The 15966-nt window shown below is 38.6% G+C and overlaps 1 protein-coding gene across 1 annotated transcript in view; it reads left to right on the forward strand.

Moving 5' to 3' along the window:
* Positions 1 to 1656: 1656 nt before the first annotated feature.
* LOC106942065 (pleckstrin homology domain-containing family G member 1) overlaps positions 1657 to 15966 on the forward strand; it is a 29803-nt gene continuing 15493 nt past the window's right edge. The window contains exons 1-4 of the mRNA XM_015025239.1: positions 1657 to 2194; positions 7354 to 7454; positions 9535 to 9604; positions 14955 to 15001. Coding sequence (XP_014880725.1) covers positions 1802 to 2194; positions 7354 to 7454; positions 9535 to 9604; positions 14955 to 15001 — 611 coding nt within the window. The 5' untranslated portion in view covers positions 1657 to 1801. The remainder of the gene's footprint in view (positions 2195 to 7353; positions 7455 to 9534; positions 9605 to 14954; positions 15002 to 15966) is intronic.

Below are 15966 nucleotides of genomic sequence, written 5' to 3' on the forward strand. Positions count from 1 at the left end.
ATCTGTAAAATAGTTCAGGTTTTTACTAGACAGTCTCTCATAGCGTCATAATGGATTTGGGTTCAGCTTCTTAATAATCGTGTTGAGTCCAGTCCGTGATCTGCTTATCAGAGACCAGCCCAAGTAGAAAACAGGCATTGCTGTGGCAAAATGACGGGCCGTTTTGAAAAGGGAGAGCGTGGATATGGAGCTGGATTCTTTGAGCTTGTCCTCAGTTTCATGTTTTGAACCTGAACCTGTGATCTCAAATGCTTTGAAGCGAGAAAGGTTGAGCTGTTGCTGCTGGCATTGATGGTCTTCCTGGATGTCGCTGTTGGCACAACACAGCAGCTGCTGGTACACCAGTAACATCCTTTTTGAGAAGTGATTTCTGCTTTGAAACATTGAATGTTAAAGTTTACTTCAGTTAGACTGACTGTAATGGCCATTGGAGGTTGGTAAAACAGTATTTTAACGAATTTCTGCAAACGGACTCTGTTGTGAACCAGTTTGACACAGGCTAGATGCCAGAGAGAGAACTGTAGCTGCACATAACTTTGAAATAGAGCTTTCATTCATAACATGGGTTGCTCTTAGTGTGCAGTGTTCAAGCAAATCATCACCCATACACTTATTTGGTCAAACAAATTAGAATTCAGAAATGTTTGGTCCCCTTCATGTTTATTTTCTAGGTGGTGTGATGACTGTTAGGCTTTTTTTTTTTTTTTGTAAAAGAAAAACACTTTTGGAGAGATTTATGGTAGATCTCCAAGTGGCCCACATATGGTGGGTGGTCAGTGTAAACGTCTGTTAACTGTGGTCAGGAATGAGGATGCTACTAAACGGAGGCCCTGTAATGATGTTTAAGTAGCACTTGCAATTACAGAGAGGGATTCATATTAGCACTGGTACTGGTTTTTGTTTAATTTGAATATTAAATGTGTTTGTTGGGCCTAAATATTTGTTTTTTTTAGATTTTTCTTTAGAGGTTTTTGTCCAATAAAATTTTAGACTCATAACATGCAATAATACCCTCCTCATGAAGGAGCTCTGATGTTGTAACCAATGTATTTATAGAGCCTCCCCACTGGTAAATTTACAATGAGTTGACTAAATGTTCATAAAGAATAATCTGATCACTACCCTCTGTATCAAAACAATAGTTTTATATATTTGTTTCTAATCCTGGTGTTCTATTCCTAGAATTAAGAAAAAAAAAATAGGGGTTTTTAGTTGTCCTTGACAACTAAAACCTACCATTTGCCCTTTACTGTTTAGAGGGCAAATGTATGAAACCAAAATTCTAACCTCAAAACTAAAAAGTTAAACAATGCAACTTACACTGGTTTCTTTCTGTAAAACCTGAACTAGACATTTGGTCCTATATGACATGGTTGTGTGGCATCACATCCTCTTGGTTGTTAAGCTGGCTTAAACTTCAAAACAGTGATGGGAATATAACTGCTGCTTTTGTGATAATTCCCAGATTTATCCTAATCCATATAATATGAACAGCAACATTGATCTGTGATGTCGCACAGTTGCCATTTTTCAGTCTGCACAGTCCACAAAGGTTTCACCAAAGCCTGCAACTGGATAAATGTGAAAAATACTTGGCCTTTGGACTTAAATCTAATAATGTTGTTTTTTTTCTCTCTGTTTTTTCTCTTTAGACGATTATAGCTACCTGCCTGATGTGCTGCCTCCTCTTCCCGAAGTCCCGGACTCTGGCTCAGACCTGAGCTCCGTTGACATCCCAGCACGCTGCCTCCGCAACCCGGCCTTCCGCCACGCCTCCTCGCGTTATTGCTCTGCCATCAGCATGGACTCCTCTCCTGACAGCGCCGAACGACCCATCAGCTACAGCTCCACGTCCTCCTCCGCCTCCTCCAGGGACAGTCACTGCTCTTTGGGCAGCCGTTCGACCCTTGTCGCGGCCCCTCAATGTAACCCCGTTACCCCTGACCAGGACTCCGGGGCGATTCGATTGGAACTGGTCCCGGCCAGGCAGCTGGGATGCGAAGAGGAGTACGAGGGAAACAATGGAAACGGCAGCAGACAGACTGCTACAGAACATTTACAGCCCAAGTTGAGTCCAGAAGTACAAGAGAAGATGAGCCAGGTGCAGGGACCCAGGACGTATGTGGACCGGGTGGTGCAGGAGATTCTGGACACAGAGAGAACCTATGTTCAGGACCTGCGCAGCATCGTAGAGGTAAACTAGTGTTTATTTGTAACATCGTACACAAATTAATTCTAAGTTCTTTATGGAAAAAACAAAAGGACAGAGATATGACACATTCAGAGTATGAAATGCATCAGAAGAACAAGGGAAAAACAAATAGACATCACATAAAGACAAACCCTAAAATGCAAGTTAAAGACTTGATGGAAATGATGAAGTTATCTTTGATCTATCCAAAAAAATTACAGTAAATATCACATTTTTAGTTTTGATTTAATGAAACTGAACGTTTCTGGACTCTTAAGCATTTGAGGAAGCTGGTACCAGACCCGACCAGCATAGAAAAAGATGATGCCTCTCTGATGACCTGAGGAGCCTACATGGTACATACATGGCTAGAAATTCTGACTTCGTACTGAGACCCAACACAATTCAGAGCTGTAGACCATCAACAAGACCTTGAATCTGTCCTTTTACAAACAGGGAGCCAGGGGAGGGATTTGTGGCCTGATGAAATATGATCCAGGTTTCAGTAATTTTAGTAGATAAAGCTCAAGTTGCCATAGAACTCTAAAGTTGTATGTCATCAGCATTGTAAGGGATATGGTGTTTTTAAGATGATCTACTTTGAAACTAAATGAGAAGGCCAACGATTATTTATTCACGTTTTATACTTTTAATGCTTACAAGATCAAATATGGTAGGTTTCCTTTAAATAGTAAGAATAAATTCGCTTAAAAGAAAAAACTTTTAATATTTTTTTTGTGTGTCGAGCAGTGTGTTGAAGTTTAACCCATCCTTTCGATTTTATGGGGGGTTTTTTCACACACTTGAGCTCATCAGCTTGTTGCCTGCAGGAAATCTGTAAGGTCACCTGTGTGGGCGGGGATGGGTCCAGTCATACGACACCCTGTACCTTTGTCCTGCATTCGCTGGCACACATCGGTTGTATGCATACACACTCAAGCAAATGGGCTCATTTAGTGTTGTTGGCTTTGAACTGCAAGAATACACATCGCCTGAAGACTGAGCTCAACTGGCTTTGTTGAGGACTGGGTGTAGTGGCTTGCATCAAAGCTAGCACTCTTTCCCATTACCTCCCATTCCTTTCTGAATTTTGTGCTTGTATTCAGTTTCTTTGTTGTGGACTTCAAACACATGCTCTGCTTTTCTGCTTTAAGCATTGTGTGGTTATTTCTACTGATTGGTCCAAAATGATAAAATCTTTAATTGTTCTCATAGCTTTGTTGTCAGTGTTCTCCTTGCTCCTCTTCCATAAAGTCCAGATTTGTGAAGCACATGACATTAAGTTATTAATGTTCTCCAACACTAAACAGCTGTCTTTTACTGGATTAAATTACACACAGGCAGACTTTCCAATTTGATAGCTGGTTCTATTGGATCTTACTTTGGTGTGTGAGGTGAAGTCTATACACGCCACACTTTTTAGAGTTTTTAAGTTTTCTAAAACCATCTATTATTTTCCTTCTACTTATTTTCCTTCAAAGTGCTGACTTGTGACAAAATAACTTGCTTTCAATTCACAGACCAATGGCAGCAAATTCTGCACCTGAGGTTTCTTCTTTCTTGTAGCAAAAAAAAGAAAAACAAAGACACACACAACACACACACAGCAAACTGCCCAGTGTGAGTTGTCCCGCAGTCTGTGTTGCAGTAAATCCCTCTGCCCAAAATGCTTCCTGCAAAGGAAGAGGGTGTGACGGCCTCAGCACAAATATTTACCCAGGCTCCCCTGCGTTCACCTGTGTATCATCTGTCAGCAGGACTGCTGTTGCGAGTTATTCTTGCCCATTTTTCCGGGGATTTTTTTTGTTGTTTTTTTCTTCTTAGTGATGTGTCTAATGATTTTAAATATTTCTGTGTGTGCATTTTTTCATCTTTTGTGAAGTTGTGGCAGGGGTTTAACCAACTATGCTGTGTATTTGGTGTCTTTTCACTTCTGCATGATCAGTAATTTCTTCCCTCAACTATTATGTGCAACCAGACCAATACATCAACAGTCGGCTAAGTTTAAAGTTTTAGAAATTGTTTGGATCTTTTTTTTCCCCCTTCCTACTTTTCCAAACTCCCTCTTGAACTGGGGCATTTAAAGTTGTCCATCACTTTGGAAATAGTCTGCAGACATTTCCTGGCCTATGAAAATACTCGAGCGTGAAGATTGAGATGTTTGCACTCTGCATTGTGTGGAGTAATCACTTCCTACTGTGGCGCAGTGTTAGGGTTATGTTTGGGGAAAGACTTGCTCGAGGTTAATGGTTAACACATGAAAGAATCAGGTTTGTACTTATGTCTGATGCTCAGAGGAGGGAGTCAACCTTCAGGTGTGTGCATGTGTTGGTCTGAACGCTAACCTTTGTTGAGCTCACTGAGGCGGAGCATGTTGATATGAGCAGGTCACGCCGGGTCAGATCCCTAACCCTGTGGCTAATAAAGCATCACCTTACATATTACTGCTGAAAGTCAACAAATCCTAAACATGACCTGCTAACACAGCCCTCAGCACAACCACCAGCCTGTCCGTAGTGGATTTCCAAAATCCCAGTCTATGCCTCAAACCCTTTGATCCTGACGGTGTCCATTTTGTCAGGATGGACAGACTTGATGAATCTCCATCCCACAATCCAACTATTGATTGATTCTCCTAATTAATGCAGAACTAATCAAGCTGACTTTAACTTGTGATGCTCTGGAACCTTTAAGATGGTATGTTGAAGTCTAGTAAGTTGTTCAAATGTTTGGATCTATCAATTAATATTAGAGGTTATTGATTGTGCTTTCCCACCAAACTTTTTCCTGTCTTAAGCCATGATCAGCGATTTCTTATTATGCCTTTTAGTTCAACTTGTATGCCAACTTTTTTTTCTCCTGTAGATTAAAAGTCATAAAATAAAAGATTGACTGCCAAAGTTGTAATATAACTCTGAAAATTGGATGTCCCTCCAATCATCCTAAGCTCAATATCCAATATGGCTCCCACAAGGAGTCAGAGCTGCAGCAATAAAATGTCTTGCACTTTTCATATTTTGTATGTTATTAACCATAATGGACACAATCTATATGATTTTTTTTTAATGTTTGAATTAGGGTTGAGACTATTTTTGATTAGTTAATTACATAGATTGTAATGTGCTAAAAATTGTTAATGCAATATATTGCTTCTCGTTTCTTTTTTTTTTTTTTTTCACAAAGGTTTCAAACCAGAATCTTCTGTATGTATGTTTCTGATACACCCGTAAATCTGACACGCAAACACTTCTACGGGGATCAGTGACGACTTCGCCCATCCGGGCGTTAAGATTTGCTTCAAAAAAACAATCTGATGGGATGTTGGAAAAGAATATTGTTGTGTGCAAGTTGTTCAAAAAAAGAGTTAGCCTGTCACTGAATCTATTCAAATCTAAAATAACATCTCGGTGCAAAACATGTTGCAGCAAGCACAAACGTCCCCAGTGCTAATGTCAGTGTCCACATTTTTAAAGAAGTATTTCTTCAAAGAAGTTGCATGAGTAACCCTGGGTTCCTGAAGCACTCGAAAGCACATTGTGCCAATCTGATAATTTAATAATCTAAATGACACTCTAAAAACAATAAACATAGTTGTTGTTAAGCTAATTTGTCTATTCCAAGTTGGAACTAGACACAACTAGTCATCTCAGATTTCCAAGGCAAATCAAAGTCACACTTAATTAATTAATCCTTGTTTGCAGTGGTGAAGCATGAAATCTTCTGTGCATCAATGTAAAATAAAATGGAGACCGTCAACCTAATAAAAAGTTGTGAAGCCCATTTAAGATCTACACACTGATTCAAGGTAGCTTTTCATCCTTTGACCTCAACAAAAGCAGATGAAAGGACTGATGTCCAGGGTTCGGCTGTTCTTATTACTAAAGTACAAACAAAACAACAACAAGAACTTGAGTTAACCATCAGAATAGAAATAATAAAAAAAAACAGTCAACAAATTGAAGAAAACGAATGGGGAAACTCCCTAAACCTTCCCTCTTCTTTGTGTCTTATAAAGGCAGCTTTATGTGATGAAATGATTACTGGGTGTTTCTGCAGGTTCAGGACAGTCTTGTTTTTCTTATTTTCTCAGTGTTGTAACATCTTTGCAGGGTCTGGTTACAGAAATAGTGTTGAGTTTGTATCTCATGTTCATCCAGCGCATCGTTTGTATTACCAAAGTGTGCGTAGGTTTTTGACTGGTGGGGAGTGGTTGCCAACGCTTGTTGTTTTGGAATGAACTCGGACCTGCAGGAACAGATACTACCAGAGCTCCGACTGAGACCGACATATCAGACACTTCATAATGGATGTTTACTCTGGATATATCTGTCCTATCTGATATCACTACACAAAGTTTTTACATTAGTGATCTCTCTTTGACTGCCACCTTAATGCAAAATGACATGTACATTCAGTCAGTGCTGTGCAACAAGTTTCTCCTGTAGAAAGTCCAAATGCAACTTGCATGGAAACCTTTCCACCCGTCCTAGTTTCTTCACGTCTCACTTTCCGTTTGTAGGGCTGAGAGAAGCTGAAGGCTTTTGTCTAAACACCATCCACACGCGTATCAGCACCCATCAGTAACGGATGCGATTGAGGCAGTGATAAGATGTGCCGAGTGAAATCCTCCCAAGCTGACGCGTACCTGTTTTTAATGAAGTCTTGTTAAACCTGTCTTTAACTAATTTGTATTAACATAATAGCCTGCACCATCTATTCGTCAAACTGTTTACAGAAAACGGAAAGTGAGCAGGCTTTTAACTTTAAAAGAAGCCAAAACGCTATTCAGAAAGCTTTCTGAGGGTTGTTTTGGATTAAAGTGTTTCTGCACAATTAAATACGAGAATAGACAAATCTCTATCTCAGATGGTTGGGTGTTTTTAGATGAATAAAGTGAGTGGAAAAATGAAGAGATTCACACCAGACTGGGGACTTATTAACTTTAATATAGCCATGACGTTCTAAAGTTCACACTTTTAAGAGAACTTTAGATTTTAAAATATTTTTTATGTGATTCTTTAATCTTTGATTGATGTAGTGAAAATCAGGGGGAAGGGAAAGGCTGAAAACATGAAACAAAGTCAGCGGAGTTTAAGTGAATCAAGATGTGAACGTTAGTGTTTATAGTCCCTCTCCTGACTGCTCTGCCTTTGTCTCTACAGGACTACTTGGAGTGCATCAGTAACCAGTCTCGACTGGCCCTGAGCTCGGAGGATAAAAGTTCGCTGTTCGGCAACATCCGGGACATCTACCACTTTAACAGGTACTGAACACACACAAGAGCCCAATGGATTCAACCTCAAGAAATAAGTCAGACATGATATTGTAACGGCGGAGACTAGTTGATGTCCCTGGCAGCCTAGTTGACAAAGTCTACAGCATTTTTAGATTCTGATATCTGGGAAGAAAATCATCCTTGGCTGTTTTCTGATAACTCTCCAGAGTGGACCCATATCAGTGTGCAGTGAGGATTTCAATAAAAAAAATAATAATTAGATTACCTTTTATAAAGAACCTGGCAAAAAAAAACTAATGGTCTGAAATATCATCAGCTACATTACAATGCATTCCAAAAAGGATAAAAAAAAGAAAAGTTTTCATGTAGCATTATGAAAGGTTATTCATCAAATTTTCTTTAGACTTTCAGAAAGTTTTTTTTTTTTTTTTTTTTTTTTAAAGCTTTAAATCGCCACATTAGGTTTTATTTCAGACATTTTATTTCTGATTGCAGTGAAGTGCTTTTCATTGCTACTAAGTCATATTGGTGTGGTGTCTACTTAACAGATTCATCTTTTCTGATTTAGGTCACTTAAGGTTACCAAATGTATTTTTCTTTGCCAACTGTCAAAATATTGAGAGATAATTATATTTTTTGTTGCTTTTTTCAAAGTCCAATTGTTAATGACTTTAAACAATTTGGAAAAGCCCAGATGATTAAGTCATGGCTTTGTAATTCATGATGTTTGAATTAATTGGAGACAGATCTGTGGATGTATTTAAGGACAACGCCTCCAAACCGCTGCTTCCTTTCATGAAATCTTTGGAAAACAAAAGCATGCCAGCCAAAGCAACAGGAAGTGAATTTTGAACCTTTCCGAATCTGAATCCTCCTTTGGGTGTAATTTCTAGATGCCTGTATTTGCCATATTGATCTGTTCAAATAATTATGCACAAGTAGAAGAGAAATGGAGACATCTGCCATACTGTTTAAAGAGGAGGTGGTATCTTTGTTTCAGAGATTATTTTTTATGCAAAATGTACATAGAAATGTACAAAAGCAAAATGCTGTCCAAACACTCGATGATGAAGAGGTGTTTAATTGAAAAACAACATAAAAAGCAAGCCTGAAAATCTATCCTCACTATGAAACACGTGTGTATAGGAGCATCATCTTGTGGATGAAGGAACTGGTACACTCAGAAAATGGATGGCACTATGAAAAAAGTCCGATATGTGGAGATACTTGAATATCTCAGGACATCAACCGGGTAGATGAAGCTTGGACACAAATATATTTTCCAGATGGACAATAAACTTAAGCATGCTGCCAAATTAGTCAACATGTGGCTTCAGACCTCAGACTCCATTTACTGGGCCCACAGTGTGAGGAACTATTTTAAGTGCCTCACTATAAAATGTGCACCATAAATGTTAAATCAGTCAAAACTAACTGCAAGTAACATTATTTTGACAGTGTTTGAAGTAGCTTTATGGTGTGAAAACAATAATTTTAAAAAGTATTCAGAGAGCTAATTTAGACTGACAGAAATATTGTTTGGAAACGACTTTTGCAGCTTAAAGACACACCCTAGTCCCTGTTCTCTTTCTGGCTCCACAATTTGGGTTGAGGTGCTCGCTGATGTCTAAGTATAGCTTTCGATCAGCAGTCAGGTGTGTTTACAATATATTTTTGTGCGCTTGTGAGTTCTAAATCCAGAAGATGTGGCGAGTGGAGCATCGCCCATGGTGGTCTGGAGACACGACCATTTTCTCCCACCTATTCATTTCTCGGCAGTTGCACATAGACAAGCTGGCCCGTCAAAGGAGGAATTAAAGCAGTTTCAAGCGGTCATGATGACCTCATGCTTTTGCCACAGAACAATAACCTCAGCAGCAGTCCGTTTTCCTCAGCGTGCAGTAATATACCCATATAACTTTACACATGGGAGCTGGTTGTGTGAATACATGGAAGTTCTTTATTTGCTCAGTGCTAGTCGCCATTTGACCTGCCTCCTACTCCTGAAATTAAGAGGAATTGCTTTGGAGTTTAAAGTTTATAAAATCAGGAAAATGACAGCATGCACAGTTCCTACTTTGCTTCTGACATCTGTCGTCTGTTTTAGGGATCTTCTTCACGAGCTGGAGAAGTGCAACGCAGACCCTGTGGCCATTGCAGAGTGCTTCGTATCCAAGGTAAATGTGATCCTGCGTCTTTTATTCCCCTTCTCTCTCTTTTATCTTTGTTCACATCTCAGTTTTCAGTTGTGAAGGCTAATGACTTTCATTTATTGAAGGACTTAGCTGTAACTGTGCAACTGCCTTCTGCAGTCTGATTGGCAACTTTTGCCATGCAACCTTAGTTTTATGTCAACGTTCATCTCTAAGAAATACAAATCACAGAAAATTACAAGCATTAAGAGGCGAGGTGTTCATAGGTGATACTAGCAGCAGGGGTGGTCAGGAAGGCATTGACAGCTTCACAGGAATTTATAGCCATTATTTAAAATGCAGTCATCGTTTTTCAACAGTAGGAATAATAGCAGTGCTTCTGTAAGCAACTCTACTTCAAGAATTCCTCTGTTCATGTGGTTCAGCTGATCTTCTACACCCACTCTTCATTTAGGTCCCACAGAAGTGATTGCACGATCATGTCCCGTGATAATGTATTGCATTCCAGCACTTCCTACTAAACATATTACATTCCCGCCCTGCCATACTGCAATTACTCCCACAACCACACAGCCACTGTCTGACCAGATACAAAAACGAGAAACACCCATTCAGCATCACTTACTGTCAAAATACAGCAGCTGTTGTTGAAACACTTGTTTTTTTTGTTGTTTTGTTTTATTGCAGCCCACACGACTTTTTGGGTAATTAGTTGAAATGCATAAACATCCTGTATCTTGCTGATTAATGCTGTAGGAACTCTCAAAACAAAATTTTTGTCAGAGAAAAAAAATGCTGTGGTAATCTTTTGGTTCCAGATAAGTGCAACTACTTACTGGACCTAATATGAGTCATATGATGATGACTGTTTTTTTTGTTTTTTTTTTTCTTTGTTGTAATTGCTGTAATGTGGATCATTAAGGCAATGAAATATCTTTGTGGTGTTAAAAGTTGCTTAATTTAGGAGTGAGGAGTGAGACATCTAAAATGTCTGCACCGCGTTTAGATGGTATAAAACCAACTCCTCGCCTCACAACTTTCTGATATTTTATTTTTTCTCTTTTACTGGGGCTTAACATCTATTTGTCAGGTTCTCTACAAATAAAGCTTTAATGAAGGTTTGGTTCATACCAATTCTGTTTTCATTGTATGATGAAGAGCCAGTTTATGGTTTAGTGTTTTGGCAGAGTCAGGAAAAGTTTGGAATTTGTTTGGTGTATTTTCCAAATCTGGATAAGTGGGAAGAATCAAAATAGAGAATGGTAAAATAATTCTGAACTTTTAAGCGACGGGACAGAGCATAAATGTGTACATTTATTATTGTATCATTCTATCTGTGCTTTAATTTGTTTTTAATCCATCCTTCTATCGTTTCCTAGGATGTTTTTTGCAGGTTTTATTTAAAGTTGGTGTTTCTTCAAAGCCACAAAAAACTTTTGGATTTAAACTGGAAATGTCCTGTTTAAGTATTTAATTTATGCCTGAAAATTATGCCGAAACCATTATGCTACAACGTACATTCTCAAACACCAAATTATATTAGTCTTCTAATGATTAACTCTGGTTGCATGGATTTGTCATTATGGTCTGGAGAAATGAGTCTCAGCTTCTGCAAGTGTTTAGTCACCACTGATCGTCTCCTACTTTGCGTGGTAATTAAAGCTGTTGTTTTCTATGCATGTGTGACTTCATATTTTTCCAGACTGATGTCTTGTAACAGAGCTTGCTTTTTTTATTACTTAATGATGATTGCTAAGACCCAGAAAACCACTCATAAGCATATTTATCTTCATGTTTTAACAACCAAGAATCACAACCCTGCACAGTTTTTGAAGAAGATATGGATTCCATTGTAAATCTGTCTCAGATAATTGGCGTTTTATCCTCATGTTCTCTTCTGTTTGACCTTTCTTGCCATGAGTAAGCCTTTCAAAGTCTTGCCTGGGCTGCTACGTACTGATTGAAGCACAAAGAGAACAATTACACAAGGAGCTAAAACTTTTTTTTCTTTTTTTCTTTTTTTTTTGATTTACAATGTTCAATGCCTACTTGCTGACTCACTTTGATCGGTCTGTTCTTGGGAAATCATCGCTGCAGCAAAACCTTGGGCTTTATTACTTTGTTATTAAAGTGATGAGTGGGCTGTGAAGCAGCATGAACCTTTTTTTATTTCGCTCTGTAGTGATTACTGGCTTCAGCTCCAACAAGTCAAACTCCTTCCATATAATTTGTCTCTCTATACTGCAGAGGAAGATGTCTCCTTTTCCGCATGGGTACCAGCTGCACACAAGTATTCAGAACTCTAACATGAAGAATCAGCATGTGGTGATTATATGATTTACCATGGCTTGTATATATTTCTAAAAAAAGGAAAGTGTATTACAGATGTGAGTTATTCCAAGGTCTGCTGGTGAACTGGTTAGATTCAAAGAGTTTCTGTAGATGTGTCTACTTTTTCATTTCAGTGTGTGCAAACGTTGCAAAATTTGCTTCCATAGGGCCATTTATGTACTTTGCGGTCTTGTGTGTTTTAGCTGCAGAGGGATATTAAGAGTGTGCATTGGGGAGTGTTTGTCATCAGAAATCGATGGTGGCACATCTGGTTGTGTTTAGGACCAGTCTGTGGCGGCAGCATGCTGCAGACAATGAGGAGGAGGAAGAAGGAGCTTTGCTTTTCAATTTAGGACGGTTCCCACGAAGTACCTCAGGCTAATAATTCAGAAGAGTTTGAGTTCCTATTGGTATATTTTGGTGGAATACATTGTTTATATACTTTGCTTTATATATCAGATTAAATTGGAGATAAAGCTCAGGGTTGTTTTTTTTTGCATAAATGTGATGTCTGCAGAATGTTAATTTACTATGGATTAGATGCTCATAACTGTCTGTTTGCTTTGTATGTTTGCATGTGTACAAAGGATAGAACAGGCTTCTGTCATCTGCCCTCTGTTTGTGTTTATTCCTGAAATCTTGCATTCTGTTCGGTCCTCTGCTCATCTCACACACACAGAAAAACTAACAGAGTTAACATGGAGTCCTAGTTTCACAAGAGAAAAGAGTTCATCTCAAAACTTAAAAGGACAACATGGACAGACAGAATTGAAAATGTCCATAACTGACCTTTCAGGAAAAGATGTTGCATAAACAGAAACAAAGTGAAATCTTGACTGATGTGAAGAGGAGACCTTGTTTCCAGGTTTGATAAAGTCACGCTGCCCCTTTTGATGTCTTTTGATGTTCAGAGAGGTATGCAAGGTGGGAAAATGTATCAGTTAAAGGGGCGGCGATGAGGAATGAGGGGCAATTTAATCCGCCCGCTCAGAGCTGTTGGGATAAACTGCGAATTAAAGGCTGGAAGCTCTGCTAATCATAAGCTACAAGCACGAGTTTCAGTTGGGATGAGTGAGCAGAGGAGAGTGGAGGCCTTGTATGTGGGCTCTGATTGTGCAGGGCAGTAAACATGAAATAAAGAGCTAGTCATCAAAGCTGAAATTAACTGCAGATAAGGTGAAACTGGTGATAAACGGAACAAAATTATATAGATACGAGTTGTTCAGAAGCTAAATAACTTGGATTGTTGCTGATGTCTACGTGTACTTGTATGTATAACTATACTTTTTAATATAATATAGGGAAGAAGTGTTTAAAATGGCAAGCATTTTAACTCAAAACAATTGACACGCTGATTGGAATCTTGTGGCCAATTTCTGATCTCTAGTTTTTAACCAACTTTAGAGATTGTCAGGGAGACCTGGCAGCAAAATTGCAGACCACACAACTAGAAAAAAGCAATGCTTCCAAGCACAGATTAAACAGTTATTAAATAAAGATGGTAAGCTAAGCAAACCCATTAGCTTATGTTTATTCTAGATGCACTTTTTTCTTATATTCCAGAAGTTTGTTGTTATGCCCACCCGAGTCTTTGGTATGAAAATGCGTTAGTAATTTATTCTCTCCTTACCACAGCATTAAATTACTATTAAATGCTGCCAGAGAAACATTGCTGGTGTTCGATTTCCTTAAATCAGTTTCCCATTAAATATCGCATAGTAGGCAACAATACAAACAGAGTAATGCAGACCTTCTGTTCACCCCACCGTTTCAACAGTTTGTTGTTGCAGGCTTCAAACTCGCAGACATCGTCACTGCAGTCAGTCATAAGAAAATGAGATCATTGTGAGCATTTCATTTTATATCTTAAAGCTGTGACTTTCACCTATAAAAATACATTAGCCTTAAGTTCACCTTAAGTTGTAAAAGAAGATAAATTTCCAGAAGAGAAAGCAAAAACATCTGGAGTGTCCACATTTAGAAGTTGCTTTAGTGAACGGTCTAAACCACTGGGGAAACTTTAGGATTGTGAATGTGAAATTTAACTATGAGAAAATAAGCATAGAAGAGACTCGACGACACTTCTGATCTGAATCATAAAATATAGTGGAATGTGCTGGAGGTTGTGATGGCAGCAGCAAAGTCAAACAAGAGTATGGCGAAGGACTTATTCAGCTAGATAAGGAATAAAATAGTTTTTATCGTCATCGTAAAATCCGTGCACAGTGGTATTTGGAGAGACTGCACAGTTTAGTCCATTTTTAAATAAATAACATATGAAAAGGTATAAAATGTCAGTTCAGAAGGCATTTAGTGACTTTAAGCCATTTTTGAGTTTCCTGTACACAAAAATAAGGCGTCTTCAGGTTACAGGAGTGAAAAGCATTCTGCAAATACAAACATGTTTTTTTGAGAAATAAACAGACTGTTCCATCAATCTTGTTTTGTAAGAGAGAAACATTTTGTTTTTTGAAGAGAACATTTAATATGGAAGGAACTACTACTAGATGAAGATTGATCCACTACAGGCTTGTGGAATTTCTCAAAGGAAGAAAGTCATGCTTTCTGTGATCTCCATTATTTCCAGATGGCATGCATTTATTGCCTAAGGATCCTTGACTTTACTGAGTATTTGTAATTCAAATGATGCATTAAGATGTTTGCTCCAATATAAAGAAAAATCCAGGTTTTTAGAATTATTTACCCAAATTGGATTTCATATCTGAGGTTACTATTAGTCTTTCAACTAAGTTTGGTCAACAGCATAGCATGGTGTCAAGTGTCCCAAGTGTTTCAGGATGTTAGTTGGTATCGTGTTCAATATGGCAACTTATTTTGGTCAAGACTTTGATTTGTCCAGAGACTAAATTGATCAAGACTCCCCTTTGTCCAAGATTTAGTTTACTGATGAGCTGACTCTCCAGCTCAAATGATACAAACTCTGTTCTGAACCAACACATTTCCTATGGATATTTTGTGGTTATACTCTGTTTGCTGCAGATTCCCTAAACTTCATCTCTTCCTGTTATGTTTTATTTTACAGAGTGAAGAGTTCCACATTTATACCCAGTACTGCACTAACTATCCACGGTAAGAAGTTACTGTTCTCTGAGTGTTCATGTCCGTTAGTTCTTTCACGGCTGCAGGTACAGAAAGAAGTAGAGATGCTAACAGAAATGGTATCAGCATTGCACACTCAGAAAAAAATAAATCCCTAAAATCTTAGCTGAAGCTCCATCATCTCATGTTTCTGCTGCTTGGGTAAAAGCATGCTGTTTGGGATGCAGCACAGCTGGCTGCTGCAGAAAGTTGGAAAAGTAGCCATTTGTAACTACCATTCAAAATTGCTTAAAATTGTTGAGGATATTTTTTTTCCTCATGAAAATGATTAAGCAAATATAAGTAGTTGAGTTTCTTTGTTGTCGTTGTGAGCATTATACAGTAAGTGTTCAAAGACCGGTAATCTTTGAAAGTTGTACCCTAACCCATTTAAACGGACTCCTTTATTCATCCAAAAGGGGTTTTTACATTTCTTATTTGTAAAGCTATTTTCTATGAACTTCAGCTCCCCTCCTGGAAGTGTTGTCATCTGTCCTGCTCTTTAGATTTGTGTATGGATGTTATCCCACCCTCATCATCTACACATGCTTTATTGTGAGCGCCATTCAGTGAAGTACATTTTACCCCTCTCTGACAAGCTGACACACTCTTCTGCAGGCCTCCTACGGCAGGAGTCAAAGTGTCTGCCATCAGATGTGCCTCGGGGTTTCTCCGCCTTCCTTCCTGCTCCTTTCACTATTTTTTTTCTCTCCCTCCATTCTCTTATTGTAATGGATCACATGCTGACAGACTGGGTATTAAAGTTGTCACCTTATCGTACCTAATGGCGTTAATGTTTTATTCCACTTTGTGCAAGCACTGCGGTGCCTTGGGACACCCGGGGGGAATAATCTGGGGTATTTTTGTGTCGGTGCGAAGTAGGGCTGTTGTAAACGAATATTTTAGTAATCGAGTAATCTATCGATTATTCTTACGATTAATCGAGTAATCGGATT

This window comes from Poecilia latipinna, unplaced genomic scaffold, assembly GCF_001443285.1.
Source record: "Poecilia latipinna isolate Pla-1442-1.1 unplaced genomic scaffold, P_latipinna-1.0 Scaffold4019, whole genome shotgun sequence".
NCBI classification, from domain to species: domain Eukaryota; kingdom Metazoa; phylum Chordata; class Actinopteri; order Cyprinodontiformes; family Poeciliidae; genus Poecilia; species Poecilia latipinna.